This window comes from Sparus aurata, chromosome 3 (assembly GCF_900880675.1).
Source record: "Sparus aurata chromosome 3, fSpaAur1.1, whole genome shotgun sequence".
NCBI classification, from domain to species: domain Eukaryota; kingdom Metazoa; phylum Chordata; class Actinopteri; order Spariformes; family Sparidae; genus Sparus; species Sparus aurata.
In genome coordinates this window covers 11,406,435-11,425,241 of record NC_044189.1, presented here as the reverse complement: position 1 = coordinate 11,425,241, position 18,807 = coordinate 11,406,435, and the positions used below count along the sequence as shown (strand labels likewise).

At 39.5% G+C, this 18,807-nt stretch overlaps 1 protein-coding gene across 1 annotated transcript; it reads left to right on the top strand.

Moving 5' to 3' along the window:
- The first annotated feature begins 3,740 nt into the window (after nt 1-3,740).
- cers2a (ceramide synthase 2a) lies at nt 3,741-18,144 on the top strand. Its single transcript, XM_030411663.1, has 11 exons — nt 3,741-4,167; nt 10,636-10,809; nt 10,938-11,055; nt 11,276-11,394; nt 13,052-13,109; nt 13,389-13,439; nt 13,654-13,746; nt 14,554-14,682; nt 14,887-14,993; nt 16,157-16,310; nt 16,425-18,144. Exons 2-11 carry the CDS (start codon nt 10,637-10,639, stop codon nt 16,569-16,571), a joined length of 1,149 nt encoding a protein of 382 aa, XP_030267523.1. The 5' UTR covers nt 3,741-4,167; nt 10,636; the 3' UTR covers nt 16,572-18,144.
- Nucleotides 18,145-18,807: the final 663 nt, after the last annotated feature.

The following is an 18,807-nucleotide window of genomic DNA, read 5'->3' as shown; positions in this document are numbered from 1 at the left end:
ACTTATATGAAGGAAGTAACAGAAATACTTACTGTGTTTTTATTGGGGCTGTTAGATTAATTATAATGGGTAGTCTGAGTAGAATTACAAGCCGTCGTGCCCATTATAAAAACACAATAATGTTTACTCATTGATAAGGCCATCATAGCAAGCTCCCACCATGACTTATTTATGACGCTACATGCATAAATATCCAGCTCAGATGTGAGGAGGATGGAAAAAGGCTGAGGTGTGTAGCAGCAGCTGGGGATTGCAATAAGTCTGCCTGCCACAGGATTTTGGGTTTGGTCAGATGAGTCCAAACATGCCTTGGCTTTCTCCTGCATGCCTGGAAGTATGAGAGGTGATTCATGCCATACAACCATTTTAGGAAGAGGAAAGGAACCACGTTAGTATTCCCTTTGCTGCAATTTCAGGAGAAAAACAGCTGCAAAAAACTGCATCTTGAGAATTTACTATTATAGCTTATATTTACAAATATTAGCCAATGTTCAACCATGGCAGGATAAGGAAAGCATTCAATATGTATGTATAAGTAGCTTAAAATACTGCACAACAAAGACCTAGTAAGCAACCAAAAGGCAGAAAACAGAGTAAGTGCACAACAATGTGAAGTGGTTAAGTTGAAAGAACAGGAGCTCATGCTTGTTGACACAGACCTGAAATGTATTGTTATTTAAAGATAAGTTGACCTTCATCATAAAAGATATCCCTCTTTATCACTCAGCTGGAATTGCTGTCACAGAGCGTGCAGTGTACTATCCTTTGTTTGCTCTTTTAACCTTGCACCTACTTTTTGAAGAGCCTGAGGAGAGCCACAATTAATATAATGGGACGCGGCTCAACTTGGCCCCGGGCTACGAGTGTTGTGTGTTTGAACATGACCTACAAAAAGCAGGAGAGGTACAACTAAAACGGCCACAGTAAAAGAGGCTGATGTCAGAGGTAAATGGCCCCTGTGTGAATACAGACTATTGACAGACAGGCAAACACATCTGTAAATATAAATTTGCCACTCAAAAATCTAAATCTGAATGACATTCTTATTAAAGGGCTAAACTTTTCCTATAAAATGATGAGAAACAAATTGCATATGCATACCAAAATACACTGCACTAAGTACATAAAAGCAATCAGAGCTCTCCAACCTCACTCATCTCATCTGCTTTACCTGAGGTGGAGCAGGTACCTATGGTAGAGCAGACAGGCTGGGTGGTGGAGAAGATGCAGGGCAACCCGGTGGCAGTGGACAGCCGACGGGTATGCTCTACCTAACAAGCCCAGACACTCCGCGGCTGTGACAGCCAAAGCGCTGGTGTGTTTATCGACGAGGAAACAGCTCACAATCCGCTGAAATAGCCCCACCGATTAACACACCGCCACTGTCTGCTGTGCCTTAGGTAAAGCATACAACAAAGTGAGGATGAGTGACCCCGACAGGAGCAGCAGAGGGCCCGGGAAGAGGCAAAAGAGGTCTGTGAGCTTGATCCATAATAGAGCAGCACAGAAGGAAACTGATGGAAACATGTATTGCAGGGTAACATAAACAGATTGTGAGGGAATGCAAAAGTGGTGCTAGGAAATGCAAAAGTTTGGCGAGGTAACGCAAAAGTAGTCTTAAAAAACTCTCGCCATGACCCTTAGGGGGCTCCGTCTGTACCACTATTTGATGCTTAAAAAACAAAATGTTACTTTAAAAAGTCATCATAGGTTTTAAGTTTTAAATTTAGCTTTTTCTTAAGCTGTATGATAAATAAATTGCACATTTAACCACACGTATTTAGTTTCTTTCCAGCACTGATGTCATGAGGGGTATGTCACCCACTCTATCCACTCAGTACGTTTACATGCACAGCTTAGTCGGATTACAGCCATAGTTCGACTATGCTACTCAATCAGACAACTGAAATTGTCCAAGTATACATGCCTGTGAGAAAATCAAATTATTGGCTGGAGCATGTCATACCCCGATACGATAGGTGGCACTTTACCCATTTCAACTCCTGGTAACAGAGCCACCTCCAGCTGACCTCTTTATGTCACCAGCAACAACAAACTCTGCCTCGGCATTCGAGAAAGATGGCGTACGAAGCGAGACAAAGCTACATCTTTGTACATTTCGTTTATGGTGTACATGATAATTACACAAACTAGATGCACAATGGCGCACTTGCTTGCGGTTATTTCGGAGGAAAGATGCCGCCGCTGCCGTCCTTCTACTTCCGGCTCACGGCCCCGGGAAAAAATCTAGAGCCTGCGCAAAACGCAAAATCCGATCGGATCTGATGGAACTTAATGCGACTATCAATCGAATAATCTAGAAAAGAGAAATCTGATCCAGTCTGATTTTAGTCAGACTAAGGCATGGGCGTAACCACGCATTCTTTGGGGGGGGGTCGTGTCCCCCCCAATATTGAGAAAACGGCAATCTGTCCCCCCCAATATACAGTAGAAAATATGTTAATTATGCACTCTTTTATAAACCCTGTCAACAGATCTGTCTCGTTATTTCTTATTTATTTTCAATTTATTTCCGTTTTTAAGGAAAACACAAGTGTGTGAACCCCCCCTCCCAATTGTAAACTTGGTTGCGCCCATCCTAAGGTATTAAACCATTTGCCAGCCCTCGCGGTGTAATAGTATACTGAGTCGCTCCCCCATACATGAAAACCCATTGGTCAAGTTAGAGTGATTGACAACCATCAAGCCAATCACAGCCATTTGACCAAACCCACTAGTCCCGGCCGCCCGGGAACGTAAACAATTACATGCTAGCGGAGCTGCAGTCACTCGCTGGCAGACAGCGAACAGAGTAGAGCTACGAAATGGTTCGAAATCTGTTGGAGCTTAAAACCTTCTTTTCAATGAAGAAAATCTCCTACATCAACTCATCCCTGTTACTGCTCTCATTTGTTACACATACAGCTCCTCCAGGTAATGTCCAGATAAGTTCAGAATAGCAGTGCATGTGTGAAAGTGGCTACACTACTGTACATTGAACACTGTTATTTATGCGCTTACTATATAGCTAAAGAAAATAAACTAGTAACACAAGCAGAAAAATCAATGTATCAAATTAAAATGATCATCAAGGTCAGTCATTGTTCTTCTGGTAAAATAATGGTATCTGGTCACAATGTGGGCAGCACAGAGACACAGGGAGAGGGAGGCACGGTGAAAGCAGTGGCCAGGCAGGGACATGCTCTGGAGATACAGATGATCAGGTGAGAAATTTGAATGAGAACTTAAACAGCTTGATAACATTAGTTTTGACCTAGGCCTACATGTCAGCAGTAAATAAAACTAGTAACATTGGGCCTGATACTGGCATGTAGGTGAGATATAGAGCAAAACCTTTCAGATAAAAACCTTGATTTTCACTTAATGGGAATTTAAAAAGTAGCTTTATCTTGATTCTGTAGGAATCCATGCAATTTCACAGGATATTCCTTTACATGTGAATTCAAATGGTCAATGTTGTCCTCAAAACTTCTAAATGTGCGAATTTTCATATATAAAATATCATAGAATTGTGGGAAATGTACTTTAAAAAAAACCATACCATGGTTACGCCCTTGGACTAAGGTGTATACATGCATCTTAAAAATCCGATCATAGTCGGACTAACCCAGTAATTCTTTCGAGTGTCATTTAATCGCACTGACTGTCAGCCTCCCCCTCCAGTGGCACTGAGCACTCCTCATACAGAGCGGCAGCTCACGTCACTTTAAATAGCCTGCTCCCGCCCCGCCCCGCTTCAATTTTAACATACTGCCATAATTTGTACTATATCCGACCAATTCAACTACCCGGCTCAACGGCAACAAGCCGAGGCCCATTGAAGTTTCTCTCAACAGACGGAAAAGTGTGGAACTGAACATCAGTTTTTCCTCTTTGGGCCACCCACGAGAGAGAGTTTGGAGGAAAAAGTGCGACACAGTTTTTTTTTTTTTTCTCCTGCTGAGAATGTGGCAAACCTGAGGTTAGAAGAAAGAGAGGAGAAGACTGCAGTTCATTGAACGACCAAAAAAAGTTGGAGTGTTTGATGGCGAGACCTACATGAAATCCCCTTCAGCTTCAACAGGAACAGAAGAAGAGCAGCAGCAGCAGAGGAGCCGTACATTTTAAGGCTACATTACCTGCCTGCACACGGCGAAGTGACGAGAGGTAAGTTGTCTGCACCGTTACATGATGGACGATGCTGTCGTGTCAGTTAAAACGGTTCTAAGTTAAAGAAAAACCTTCGCTGCGGGCTGATTCTAAAGCCTCAAATCATAGACTTCTCCTCGGGCACACACACCTTCCGCTGCTATTTTTAGACAGAAATTGGAGAGTCGTCCTCCCGGGAGGATTTATGTGAAGTTTTAATCGGGGGATACTCGTCAAAGTTTGCTGACGCGCTCGTGCCGAAGCCCTCTCGGGTTCAGCCGTTGGAAGACGCTCGCGCTCCAAAGTTTTAGATTAGCTAAAGTTTAGATCAGCTAGCTAACAGGCCTGTGCTTGTACTCATGTCGGTGATGTTTGCTTAGGAACACCGCGATAAGAGAAGGTCGTTAAAACACTGAAACCCAACCAACAGAGCCGAACTGCCGCCTGAGAATACAGAAGTTGTTTCCACACGATAAACGGACATTTATATCTCTTCTGAGTCAAATTATTGATGCGTAAAGAAAGTTTTTTTTTTTTTAACGTAAGCCGGAGATGTCGCTGAGTAAAGTCGCCCGTGCCTTCTTTCATTTAATGGGTGATGTAAAAAAAATAAATAAATAAATGAATAGAAGTGTACGTGGCCCTACACTGGCTGAGTTCTGTAGTTTAGGTGTTGGGAAACTTGTTGAAAGCTGCATCTCACTGAGTGAGTCAAGCTGCCTGTTCCGCTATGTCCGGGAGACTCCCCGCTTGCGCCATGCATTCAGCCACTCCCTGCACGAGTTTACGCAAAAAGCGTAGACGGCGGCGACAGACACAAGCTGCAGAACTTAAGACACTACAGTGGAGATTTTACCACAGCCTGCAGCTTCACATGAGCCTAGGCTGTGTTGTATGAAGTAGCCAAAAATGAAGATTAAGTGTTGAAAAATGACTATAAGTGAATGGCACCTATACAAGTAAATAGAAAGTACTCAAAGGGGCACTATGTAGTTTTGGAGAATAATTACAATATGAATGAGATAATAATACAATCTCAGATATTTATTTTTTCCATAACTTAATAAACAAGCTGTTCTCAGAAAAAAAACAAGGTCCCCTGAACACTGTTTGAATCTAGAAAGGTGGCAGGGTCCGCCGGATATAAACAAAGTAATACAGCATGAAATCGTGTTGTCCTTTTAAAGCCGGTTTGTTTGTTTATTCAGTCATGAAAACAAAGACAGTTTGTTTATTTAGTTTGCTCAATCATAAAATAAAATAATATAAAAAGTCATCTTTCTTCTAAATTGAATTTCGTCCCCCAAACTACATAGCTTCCCTTTAAAATCTTAGAGTTGAAACTTTACCCCAGGGTCCAGCTTTACATGAGACTCAGCAGTGTTGTATGGAGTAGCCTAAAATCCTACTCGAGTAAAAGATAATGCGTTAAGATAATACATTGGTAAAAGATGAAGTCACCTACACAACTAGTACTGGAGTAAGAGTCTCAAAAGAAATGCAGTTTTGGAGAAAGAAATTAAGACCCAGACTGTTAATCACAATAATAATGAGGTAATAATAAAAAACTCAAAATTATTTATTTATTTATTCATTCATGCATTCATGCATTCATGCATTCATTCATTCATTCTTCTCCATAACTGAATAAACCAGCTGTTCTCAGAGGAAAATAAGGTCCCAGAACACTGTTTGGAGCTAGACAGGTGGCAGGGTCTGATTATTCAGTTTATTTAATCAGGAAAATTAAGAGAGTTTGTATATTTTTAGAAGGTTTATGCATATAAAAATCAATGAAGATTTTTCTTTTCTGATTAAAATGTCTTTCCCAAAACTACTAAGTATGAAATGTACAAGTAAATGTAAATCAAATTTACATGCATGCATATACTGTATACTAGGTGTCGACTGATCATAAACTTCGTTGATTATCAGATCAGATATTAAGCATTTTTCTCATTATCAGAATCGGTGTTTGTTGATAAAACAAATAAATGTAATAATAAGCAACTTTGGCTCTGATGCAGCCTGTAATCTGCAAAGTAACAGATTGGAAGAAAATGCAGAAAATGGAAGTATTCAGTAAAGTATAAGTACTTTGAAATCGTACCTAAGTGCAGTACTTGAGTAAATGTGCTTAGTTACATTCCAAACTGTCACATTGACTGTATGACATTTGACATTAGTTTAATCAGTTTCACTTGCTTGACCTCACAAATTTGGCTCCAACAACGTTATAGTCTGTACAACGTCCAACAGCCTCCGTCCTTCAAGGTTTTAATTGAGGTAAAATACTTTCTATGACATCTATGAAAATTGTGTGAAGTTAGGGTGTGATTATATCATATTACATTATATCACATTATATTGTATTATTACACTTTATTATACTGCACAGTGTGTCATATTTAATCATGCATTTATAGCGCTTCCTTATCAATAAATCACATGTACGTACCACTGGATTATATTGCGCCCCGTATTGTTTTATTGCGCTTATCATTAATAACTAAAGCAGCCTACTGAGCATATCTTTACCACGTTGTATCACATACCACTGCAAGTATTATTATGACCGATCACATGTGGTTTCATGTTTGTGTAATGTTTAGGTGCCGCTGTATTTAAGGTTACAGAGCAGAAAGGGTTGGATGCCATGCAACCCTGATTTCTTGCGGTTAATTCACCAACCAGTTAGCATTTTTCAGTTTAATTTATTTGAAGAGGTTGATTAAAAATTCACATTTAGACTTGGCTTTCAACGGATACATTTCAATGTTGTTCATTAGACAGTGTTTTAAATCAATAAGAAATATAATGGGAAGTCTCGAATTGACAACCTTCTGAATTTACCTTCAGTGTTACTTACCAAAGCACATTTTTTGTGTATCCTGGATTGCTAACGAAAAAATTAAATACATTTCTGTCCTCATACAACATTTGCATAGGCTACTTACATCCATGTTTACTGCCTTGTGGTCTTCTTATTTTAAGCTTTTTGCTGGGTCATTTTTGCATTTCTTGGCACATTGCCACCAGCTTTAAACCAATCGAATAGCATTAAATTATAAGCAGTGTGTTTTGCGTCAGTCCATGCTTGAGCACAAGCACAAAACAAATTGGAAGCCGCTCTCAAAAACCTTGCTCAATAGTTAAACCAGTGGTCAAAAATTACATGTTAGACCTTAAACAGGAAGCCTGCCCTCTAAAGTGGGGCTGTTGAGTGTGTTGAGTGATGCAGGATTGAGTCCTAAAACCCGGAAATCAGTTTGCATAATGGGACTACAGAGGTTGTCAGGGATGTTAAACGCCATGCACTAAACATGGAGACTCATCTACACAGGTGGAGTTTAGTTGCAAGCTATTCAACTTTACAACTTATAGATTCAAATCAAATCAAATCAATTTTATTTATATAGCCCAAAATCACAATCACATTGCCTCAATGGGCTTTACAATCTGTACAGTGAACAACATCCTCTGTCTTTAGACCCTCGATTCGAGTGAGGAAAAACTTCACATGTTGATGGATTGATCATTTATAGTAAAGTGTGTATAGTACAGTGTATAGAAAGCTTAGTGGTGGTGATGTTGTAGGTCGTTTATAGCCTAAGCTTAGCTTTTTACTTCCAACCATGTCATTTACGCTTAAAAATGATGTGGTCTTCCCTTCATATAATATGAAAAAATCAACACAAACATTCATGAAGCATATGAATTGGGCAACTTTTTTGTATACAATTGACAGAGTTGGAGGAGGCAAGAGTTGTCACAGTGTCAGACAGCAGTGAGGATAATACAGCATGACATTAGAGTGAATCTGAAGTCACACTTCTTGTTACCTCTCCAAAAACAATACTCATGTACCAGATAACTAAACCAGTGGTGCCAGAGTGGCACAGTGCACTTTGGTCTCACAAAAAACTGTCCTGACGCTGGAAATGTACAAGCACTTTAGCAGAGTGGGGACTGATGATACTGGACTGAATGATATGTTAATACCAGATAAAATAAGAACAGCTGCAGGATAATACAACAAACCAATACAAACATATTCAGGAATAGAATCACATACAATGTGGGCACATGTCTGTCATTTTGTGCTTTTTTTTAAAAATCCAAAATGGGATTTATTTAAAAACTTTCAAAGGTCTAATCTAAGCCACTGGTCTCATTGTTTGTTACACTTTGTGCCAAATGATTAGTCAGCATAGCTTGGCAAACAAAATGAAATGCAAGTTTATTTTAGCTTGCAGCAGTTGCACGCGCTAAGCTGCTGGTGCCTGACCTGTTCTTCTGCCAACGATTGATCTCCTCCCTTCAGTGAGTAAACCGTTGAGGAAATCATAGACCATTAATACCACCTGTTGCACATTGACATCTAGAGATAGAGGGAGATAAGATACAAGCCAGTATAGAAATTAATGAATTATAGAAGTGTATCTAAAACTAAATAAGAATAGAATACAGAATGGTAACTAAATCTACTGCATATAAACTGTATACTCTTTACTCCTGGTTGCTTTTAATGTCACGTGTTTTGGTAATGCTGAAGAAGAACAACCTGTACTTTGCATTTACAAGGTGTTCTGTACCCCTGAGAGCTAAGGTTGGTTTCCAGTTCCCCCTGTTAGACAGAAAAACCCTCTGTGCGTTCACCCAAATCCCATCAATCCCCTCAGGACTGAATAAAAAAGGTACACTCATTAACATGTTAAAAAAATCCACAGAAAACCTATTTTATGTTCTGTTTGAAGCATTTAAAAGTTTAAATCATTACATCGACACATTGTGAGAAAGTTAGAAATGTTTGTCAATGAGCAAAAATAAGAGTTCATAGATTTCTGACATGCCTGGCAACAAACGGAAGCCAACACGTTCACTAAAATCCGCACACTTATTAACTAAAAAAACAGGTTAGTGAATATTTTACGCCTGTTGTTACAAGGCGAGGCAGTTTGTTGTCTGTACAGCTGCCACAGAGATCCTGTTGGAGTGAAACTCCTCTGCTAACAAAGGCAGCCTTCCCCAGTTACTCTGCATCATAGTAAGCTTATACCGGGTTAAAGTCCACACACATCACAGTCCACGTTTAAGGATCTGTAAGGAAATGTGTGACGACCTGAATTTCCCTCTTCAATGATTTCCCTCAGATGGATACTTGGAAAAAACTTTGACAACAAGCAAGGTGCAGCAATAAAATGAGGTAACATGATGATCAGCATCTGCTGATAGAACATCGTAAAAGTCGACAGGTGACCAAGTGTGATTACAGCAACACTGTCATCCCAGGTCGTTTTGAATGCATCCTGTTGTGGTTTTCTGCACTTGAATAACAAAGAATGTCTTCGGTTTCAAGGTATATAGTTTGCCACAAACCAAGCCAGACATTGTTTTTGTTATGAGCTTGTTATTAAGGCCAATAGAATATCAGCCTACTATCACTTTAACCAGATTAAAGAGTCGACAGCCACGCTTAACAGTTCTGTGAGGATGTGCTGATGTTGAAACAATCAAGTTAGCACTAAATTCACTGAGTAAAGCTGAGACTGATGGGAATGTGATAAAGTTTCAGGTATTATGTCGTAAAGCAAAGTTTTAATGATAGTGGATACCTGATTAAACGGCAGGTCATCAAAAAAGTGATTATAAGTAATCTATTGGGGACAACGGCTATCTGTACTTGTTGTACTAGGCAGTTGAGGTGATCTAATTAACCGGTTCAAAAACCTATGGCTAGTGTGATCATATACACGCCAAAATAAAGGGCCCAGGTTTTGAAAGAATTGAAAGACTTGTGTCTCAGACGAACATCCCAAAAAAAAAAAGACAACGCCACCAAACATGTCCATGGCATTTGCACTGCTTTCTACAATTCCACAATCCAATGTTTTGCATTTTACAGGTGTAAAAATGACCTACAGCCTGGCAGTGGTGATACAAAATGATGATCTCAGTTTTATGCGGGCTATTCAGTAAACCATAGAGCATCCATTATATGAGCAGTAGAGAATGAGTGAATTAGGGAGGGATTTCGAGCACAGCCCTTTAGTCTGAGTAAATATATCATCCTTTTGCAGAAAAGGATGTTTTTCAAGGGTTTGGAAATAATGCCAAAATGAAGTCGAGGTTAAAACTCTAAATGAATTCCCCTTTGTCTTCTGATTGTATTGTGTGCCACACAACAAAATCCTCCCTCCGTCATTCCCCTCGATCTGGACAGGAAGTGTCCAGAAACGATGCTTGTTGCAGATGCCCTGTGAGATTAATCACTTTCAATCAATACTCATTTCTCTCAACCCACTCTGTTTCCTCTATTTCCTGTCAGGATATTGTCACAGCTGAGTGAGCTGCTAAATTTATCTAATGGAAAATCTGAGTGGAGACCAACAAGAAGATAAATTCTTCTTTTCTCTTAATTTCCCTCTGCATTATACAGAAACCTCACAAATCCTTCTCTCTCTCTCTCTACTTCTCCTTCTATAGGATGTTGTCTCGGCTGAGTGAGATGATATGGGCGGACTGGATTTGGTTTCCTGTAGGCCACGGCTGGGATGACCTGAAGGACCACGATGGCAAAGTGTTCCCTAAACCAAAGGACCTCTGGGCTACCATACCCATCGCTCTCTGCTTCCTGGTCATCAGACAAATATTTGAGAGGTGAGTCATCTCCAGCGGTGACTTTTATGTCTTGTCACAGTGACATTTTCCTGTTAACCTGCTTATCTGATTTGCATGTTTCCTTCTGACAAATATGAGATGATGAAACCGTGTTTTCATCTTTCCAGGACTGTAGCGACTCCACTCGCCTCCCTGCTAGGAGTGACTGACAAGAAGCGCATTTGTGCTCCTCCAAATCCTGTCCTGGAGGCCTATTTCTGCAGCACATCAAAGCATCCTACACAGGTAATAATCCTGCATACTTCAGGAAACTAGTGCTGCCTCATACATACTGTGTCCTTTGGCAATAACTTGAGTCTAATCATAGAAGGCAGAGATGTTGGTGTTTGTGGTGCAAAAAGGATGAAAAAGCAAGAAATGCCACAAGTGAACTACCATAATTTTATGACTCCAATCATTAAAGACAGTTCTGACTCTTCTTTCCTTATCCTGCTTTTGTTGACAGAGCTCCATAGAGAGTTTAAGTAAACAGACGGGCTGTTCAGTGCGACAGGTCCAGAGGTGGTTCAGGCAGCGAAGAAACCAGGACCGGCCCAGCAAGCTCAAAAAATTTCAGGAAGCATGGTATCTGCAGTCATCCCATTTAACTCACTTTCTATATTTGATTGAATATGTTTATACCTGGCATTAACGTGTGTCAGATCTCACTTCACTGGGTTAAATGGAAAAAATGTTTTTTACACAAAGCAGGAAGTTATTTCGTGTATAACGTTTGCCAGATTTACAAGAAGGCCCAAATGATTGTGAATTTGTCAGAGACTGCGTTTTACAAAGTTTCAAAGGTTTCTCCTGATTCAACAACTCACATGTTGGCATGTTGACAGCCAATAAAATGCAAAGTATAAAATCAAGTATATTTGGTGAAATTAGTGAAAACTGACAGACATGGAAGTCGACAGGCTGGTACAGCAATGCTGCTACAGACTGACTCTGCACAAGAAAATAAACAACTTCATGTATTGTATTTGAGGTCAAATTTATGAAAAGGCACAAATTATTTGACATTTTCCAAGTTTCTCTTCATTCAACAACTCAAAATTCAGACATAAGACATTTTTTGAGAGACTCAGGCAATATTATTGTATTAACTGTGGTCACAAGTTAAATGATGAAATTAGCTGAAATCAGTTGTTTTGCACAAACATCTGCCCAGACACGTACTTTGCATTAAAGTTAAATTCTGATGTAATGTAATCAATTTTTCCAATTGTTGTGGCTTCTTCTTCTTGTTTCACAAAGGTATTTAAACTGTCCACTTGTGTTAGGATCACCCAAGACACATGTTAATGCCAGATGTAAACAGCCTAATCCTCTGCTCTGAATTATAATCTCTAAGTATAAGATTTTTTTTTTATGGTGGTTTTAGATTGGAAACTGAACCACCACCAGTAATGTCACAAGGATATGGAGTTTAATAGTGTTAGTGTTTTACTTTGTAATTAAGTGTAATTTTTGCTCAAACTGGCTTTTGCAGAAGTCGTGACATGCAGATCCTTTAAAGCAGCATTTCCCCGGCTGGGGGTCAGGACACCTGCAAGGGTTCACTGAGTAACTGCATAGGAAGACAAAGAAAATCAATTTCTGCAATGCAAAATCATCTGTATTCGTTCTACTTTGCTCTAATCTTTGCAACTTTCTGGTGAATTACAAAACATTTGAACTTTTTTACAAAGCAGTTCAATCATCTTAAAGCGGTTGACCAGAAACCTGCTGCTCTTCTTCGCAGATCTGGTGTGAAAGCAGCATGTTTTGGTGGACCGTTGAATGTGTTGTTATAGAGCTGTTGGCAGTAGCTGATACTGCAGAACATCATAAATGATTTAAATCAATTTAAGTGTTCCCTGGTGCACTGATGGTTCTTTCACTATCACTGTGTTGGCTTCCAACACTGAAACACCCACAGTGCATTCTTCAAATTCTGTTGCAAAAGCAATCCACATGATAGGAGGCTACATACTGTACACACAAGCAGAAAAATGCTGCAAATGTGAAAACACATCGAAGGCAGCAGGTTTTGTCATAATTAGTTAGTTTGTTTAACCTTTCCTTGTATCATAAAGTGTAAAAAGTAAGCAGATTTTTGACAGGGATTCTCAGCGCCAACATGAGTGCAGCACACCTTGAACCCAAAATCTTTGTAGAGATGGGAGGTTGTGGTGGCTGCCTGAAATAATGTTTAAGATGAATGGGATTTCTGAGATCGCTGTGTATTCTCTTCCAGTTGGAGATTTACCTTTTACCTTCTTGCTTTCTTTGCTGGCCTGGCAGTCCTTGTTGATGTGAGTACTGTATCAGATTCTGGTTGACACTCATAGCATTTGTTTCAGCAAGCAAAAAAACTCCCAGATATGTCATTTTACTGAATATAACTGTGAAATAGTCGTAACTGGAAACATATTTACTGATCTGACTTGTTTTTCCTACAGAATAAAGAAGTACATTCTGTTTGCTACACATTAGGAATGCTTAACAAAAGTACAATAATTGAATTATTACATTGTAACCGTAGCAGACTCACTGTTTGAGATTGCACCTGAACTGTCTTTATCTCACCTCAGAAACCATGGTTCCATGATATGAAGTTGATGTGGGATGACTTCCCAAAAATGGTATGTCAGCGCTTGGACCACAATTAGCATAATGTCTATTTAACAAATGTATGTACCATTTTGCCTGCTGAGATTATGAAAAAGTGAAAAAAATTACTTTTTTTATTTCCCCTCTGTCAAATTTGAAAGCACTGTAGAACTTTCTGCGTCGCACTGAAAGGTGAAATTATTGTCAGCATGTTATTCTAACAGTTTTTTTTCTCTTTTCTTCCAGCCTCTGTTGCCTTCACAGTACTGGTACTACATGATCGAATTAGGCTTCTATTTGTCGCTGATTTTTAGCGTAGCATCGGATGTCAAACGTAAGGTAAGTGATACAGACTTGCCTCCTTAACTTCGTTAGCTCAGTACTGTGAAACCCCTCTGAAACCCTCCATCAGGGGAGATCGCCGGCTGAGTGCACAGAATAATGAGAATGATCTGTTGTGTTGGGAGTGTATTTTGAGGTTTAGGCATTGATTTCTCCATTAAGATGTCCTGACTTTATGCACTGTATCGAGTGGAGCTGTCAGCATTCAGAATGCCATTAAAGATAATGTTCAATTCAACTCATCTCTTCAACGTTGTCAGTTTGGTAAAGCCAAAGTGAGTGAAACTATATTGTCCAGTCGGGGATGTTGCACCTGGAGGTGCCCTGTGAGTTAATGTGTGACCGGAGCTCTGTGGGGGAATCACTGTTTAGAAATCGATTGACCATGGTGTCTACTGGTCTGAACATTGTTGTGCAAGGTGGCACATATTCAAGCCTATCAGCAAATTGTGCGGCCTTGGCAGCAGCTCACGAATGCAAGGAACTAAATCTTTTTAACCAAAACAACAGGACTTCACCCAGAGGTCCTCTGTGTTGAAATCAGCCTTTAATGTGAGAAATTCTTTCATGGCTTCTTGTAAAGTTCCTTTATTTGCCATTGTTTATGGATTCAGTTCCTTTTTTATAGCGGTAAAGCCGTATAATGTGCCGTGTGCTGAGAGTTAATCATTTGTAAAACCAAATTCAGTCTGACACACGCTGTCGATGAGTGACCAATCTTTACAGCCTGATCAATAAGTGACCAAACAATGTTGGATTCTGTTTTTATGCTGTCTTTTTTTTGTCTCATGTTTTTCTCCATAGGATTTCAAAGAGCAAATAGTTCACCACATAGCCACCATTTCTCTCATTAGTTTCTCCTGGCTGGTCAACTACATCCGGGGAGGGACTTTGGTCATGTTGGTGCATGATTCTGCTGACTATCTAATGGAGGTAATAAATATGAGAAGTGGCAGAAAAAAGGGCATTTCATTGATTTTACAGTGAAAGTAATATTGTAAGCTGTACACAAAAACTAATATCTTTATGATGTTCAGGTCAGAGCACTGTATACCTCATATAGTCCCCTGTCTGCCCTCTAGAGGAGAAAAGATGAAAAGGTCACACTCTGAAAATATCTCTTTCTTTTTGTTCCAGTCAGCCAAAATGTTCAACTACGCAGGCTGGAGGAAAACCTGCAACTGCATGTTCACCATGTTTGCTGCAGTTTTCATCGTCACCCGCCTTGTTATCCTCCCCTTCTGGTAAAAGAAAAAGGATGATGTCATATCATATTACTGAAACTGTAATGAGTCACTGATGTCGATGAGCGCAGCTTTCACATATGTTTAGCTTGCTTTGCACATATTTGATAAAAGCACAGTAGATTTGTTTTTTCTTTTTCAATCAGGCACTCCCTAACAGCATTCAGTTTAAAGACCCTGAATACCCCAAAAGACCCTGAATTCAAATGATTTTAATGCTTGACTCAGGTGGAGGAGCTGCCATGTAAAAACAGGAGAATATGTGATGATAGCTGAACTGATTTTTCACTTTTGCACTGAAACTTAATGTTGGGCCACACCTATTTATTATATAGATGTATATAAGATGAAAGATGTTCCTAGCAAGTAAGATTAATAAACTGAATTCCTGCACAACACTAACTTTGCCCCTCATGCCACACTATGAGCAGCCCTGCCCTTAAAGGATAACATAGGCACTGTATTTTATTATGAGTCAATCACACATACACTGAGCTCCCTATTGCCTCAAATGGATATTAACTTATACATTTTAATCCATAGCTGTAAAACAAACATTGGAAAGTACGCTCATCAGCTGTGCGCTACGAAGTTATCTTAACTTAACGTTTAAAACAAAAAAAATGGTCTTTTCATGGGATTTGTTTGCAATAAGAAACATGGCAAATAACACCAGCATCACTTTTTTTTAACTGCAGTTTCTGCTGATGCTATTGTAGATAACATTTATGTTGTGCTGCAATTCACTGCAACATGCCTCTGCTCCAAAAAACAAAATGTAAAATATTACAAGCGGGGGAGTTTATACCATCATGTCCCTGGTTGCAGCTGTGTTGTTCGAAAGAAACAAATTAATTCATTCACAAAACAAACAAGAATGACATTTTTAGTCATAAGCAGCAGTGAAATGTCATGCTGCGTCAGAGTTATACTTTATTTAATTTCCTGTTGAATATATTAACACACAGATAGTTGATGGAGAGATTTTGCAGAAATGTAAGTTTTTTTTTTAGCTGAATTTGCTGAAAACTTGAGCAACAATGTAATAAAGATGTAACAACAGACGCATTGTGTACAGTCCTGGCCCCTCTCAATGGGCTTTTGATGGCAACTGTAGGTGGCTCTGACTGGACTCTCTGTTCTGCCTTTGTCCTCTCGTCCAGGATCATACATACAACGTTGGTGTACCCCCTGACACTCTACTCCCCCTTCCTTGGCTTCTACTTCTTCAATGGGCTAATGTTGGTGCTGCAGGTTCTGCACATCTTCTGGGCCGTGCTCATCTTGCGCATGGTCATCAAATTCCTGCCAGGCAACGTATGAACCGCTACTTTCAATTTCCTCCCCATCCACCACACAAAACATTCATCTCAAGCCGACAACTTTTCTCATTTTCTCAATTTCTGTTTTTTTCCCTCTTTTGCTTGACAGGAAATTGTCGAGGATGAGCGGAGCGACAAAGAGGAGACCGAGTCAGAAGACGAAGGTGCTGATCGCGAGCTGAGGGAAAAATCTAAAAACGGCCACATGCAGAATGGCCACGCGGCCCTCAACAACAACCACAGTAAGAGGGACTGATTGGACTGTGAGAGGTGGAGACGAGGCTGACAACGGGCCCTCACATGCAGCCTTCACCTGAAAGCCAAAGAACAGGAGCGCGGGATTTTGAAAGTGGCAGCACACACAAACACACACACACACTTATATATAATCCCTTTTTCTGATGACCCAGTAGTTTGACGTGGTTAATTTCACTTCTCTGTGGAGGAAGACTGCGTTGGAGAACAACAATGATCTTGTTACAACTTCTCCTCTTTTCTCTTACCAAGATTTTGTGCTGTTGACCAAGTTGCCTCATGCTGAACCTGCCTGCTTGTCGCTTTGTGTTTTTTATTAGAAGTGTTTAAGAGAGACTCTGTGGTTAGGACAGGTTTCTTCTTCCTGCACAGTCTGTTAAAACTCTTCTGAATATCACTGCCCTTAAACCTGACTGATTTTTGCTCAAAATAAACATATTTTGAGGAGAACTAAGGCGAATGCGACAACGATGTCTCTCTCTGGACCATACCTGATTTACGACTATTTACTGAAGTATTAATTAATACTGAATTTTGTGCAAGTTACTTGCTGCAGCTGCCACTTTGTCTGTTTGGTTCATGCCAGTGGTTTTGCTAAAATATATTTGTTGGAATAGTGTTCCAAACGAAAATAATAAGTGGTGGTAAATAATATTTTTTAACAGTCTGAAAGAGCGTGAGAAGATGCTACATCTACTACATCTGTTGAAATGTGCCTTTTGTGGAAGTTTGTCTGAAATGCTTTGCCTTTTTGGGAAGAAAACGGCACAGAGATAATTTTAAAATGTTTGTTTTGTTTATTGCCTAAAATATTTTAAGTTGTAAGATTTTTATTTTGCTTTATATTTCATTTGTTTTCAGTCCAGTCAACGGTTTAAATTTGGGAGCAATTTGTACGAGTATAGCCCAAACCAATCAGTAACTGTTTGTGAATTCTTTCCGGGCTGGACGGGTCAATAGCATTTCCATTCAGTGTTTTTGTTTTTTTTGCCATCAATCCAAAGATGCACTTTATGGTTTCTACTATGGATCAGCGTTGACTAAATATTTAGTAAAAAAAAAAGCTTAGTTATAAGTGTTTGATTCAAATTCAAAGCTGATTTCTTTTTAGTTTAGAGATTTATTGAAATTTAGTTTCATATTTATTCTGATTACCTACCAAGATCTTCCTCGTTGTCAGTGTTTTGGTTCATTTTGTAAAAAAAAAAAAAGAAACGTTTAATGAAATCTTAAGTAAAATGAAACACCAAAGTATGGTTTACATTTTGTACTACCATGTCATTTGCAAGTGCCTTTATCATTTCAAGCGTTGATTGTAAAAAAGTATATACATAATTTGTGTCCCTTTTTGTCTTTACTTCTGTTGTCTTTGTGCCCCAACACATCCGACAGTCAGCGCACTGTAACGCTTTGGGCCTCTAACTTTTCCTCAGCTCAGGACGACCAATCACCTGCAGCTCCCTCTAAAGAGCTTCGCTTCTACACAAAGTGTTTTTACTCTGCATAAAATGTTGCTCAGATGTTAAATCATGATGGCGATGACGATAAAGACGATAAAAAAGTGTGGATAACTATTCTGTGTCCTTTGCAGTTTCTTAATGGTTTGGTGTCAGTTTGGTATCAAGTTATTAGGACAATGAACTGATAATAAAGAGTTTTCTAAGGTTTTCCCTCAACAGAAATGACTTTTTCTTTTTGTTGAAGCTGAATTTTAGGACTTCACCTTAAGCTTGATGATTTTCGATTTGCTTTTTTTACACCAGTTTATTAGCTATTGTGTTAAGAAGGGGACTTTTAGACTGAGCACCAATGCCACAATAATACAAATGTTTGACAAAATTGTCTTTGTAAAATCTACTTACTAAAACTGGTTCAGCATATCTTGAGGCATTCATCACAAAACCACTAACAGTAGCTGCAACAGTTGCTTTTTTTGAATGATTGTACTATTTTCTAACTCAGAATCTTGGCGCCTTCTTATTTAAGGCTTTTGATTGCCCTGATCCTCCTTGACGTTTTGAGGACACAGAGTCTTTGTGCTCTAGATGGAGTGCAAATGATGCAGCCATAATTCAGAAGCTGAAAGGTGTGCCTCGGCACTGACAATGACATAAAAACACTGCCTCTGAGATATTCTGTCAGCGCTGAAGCGGAGACCTGAGCAACATCCATCAGTTGTTGGTTCCACTGGTGTAGAGTAGACCTGAAGGCACCGTGGAGTCATTACAATATCAGAT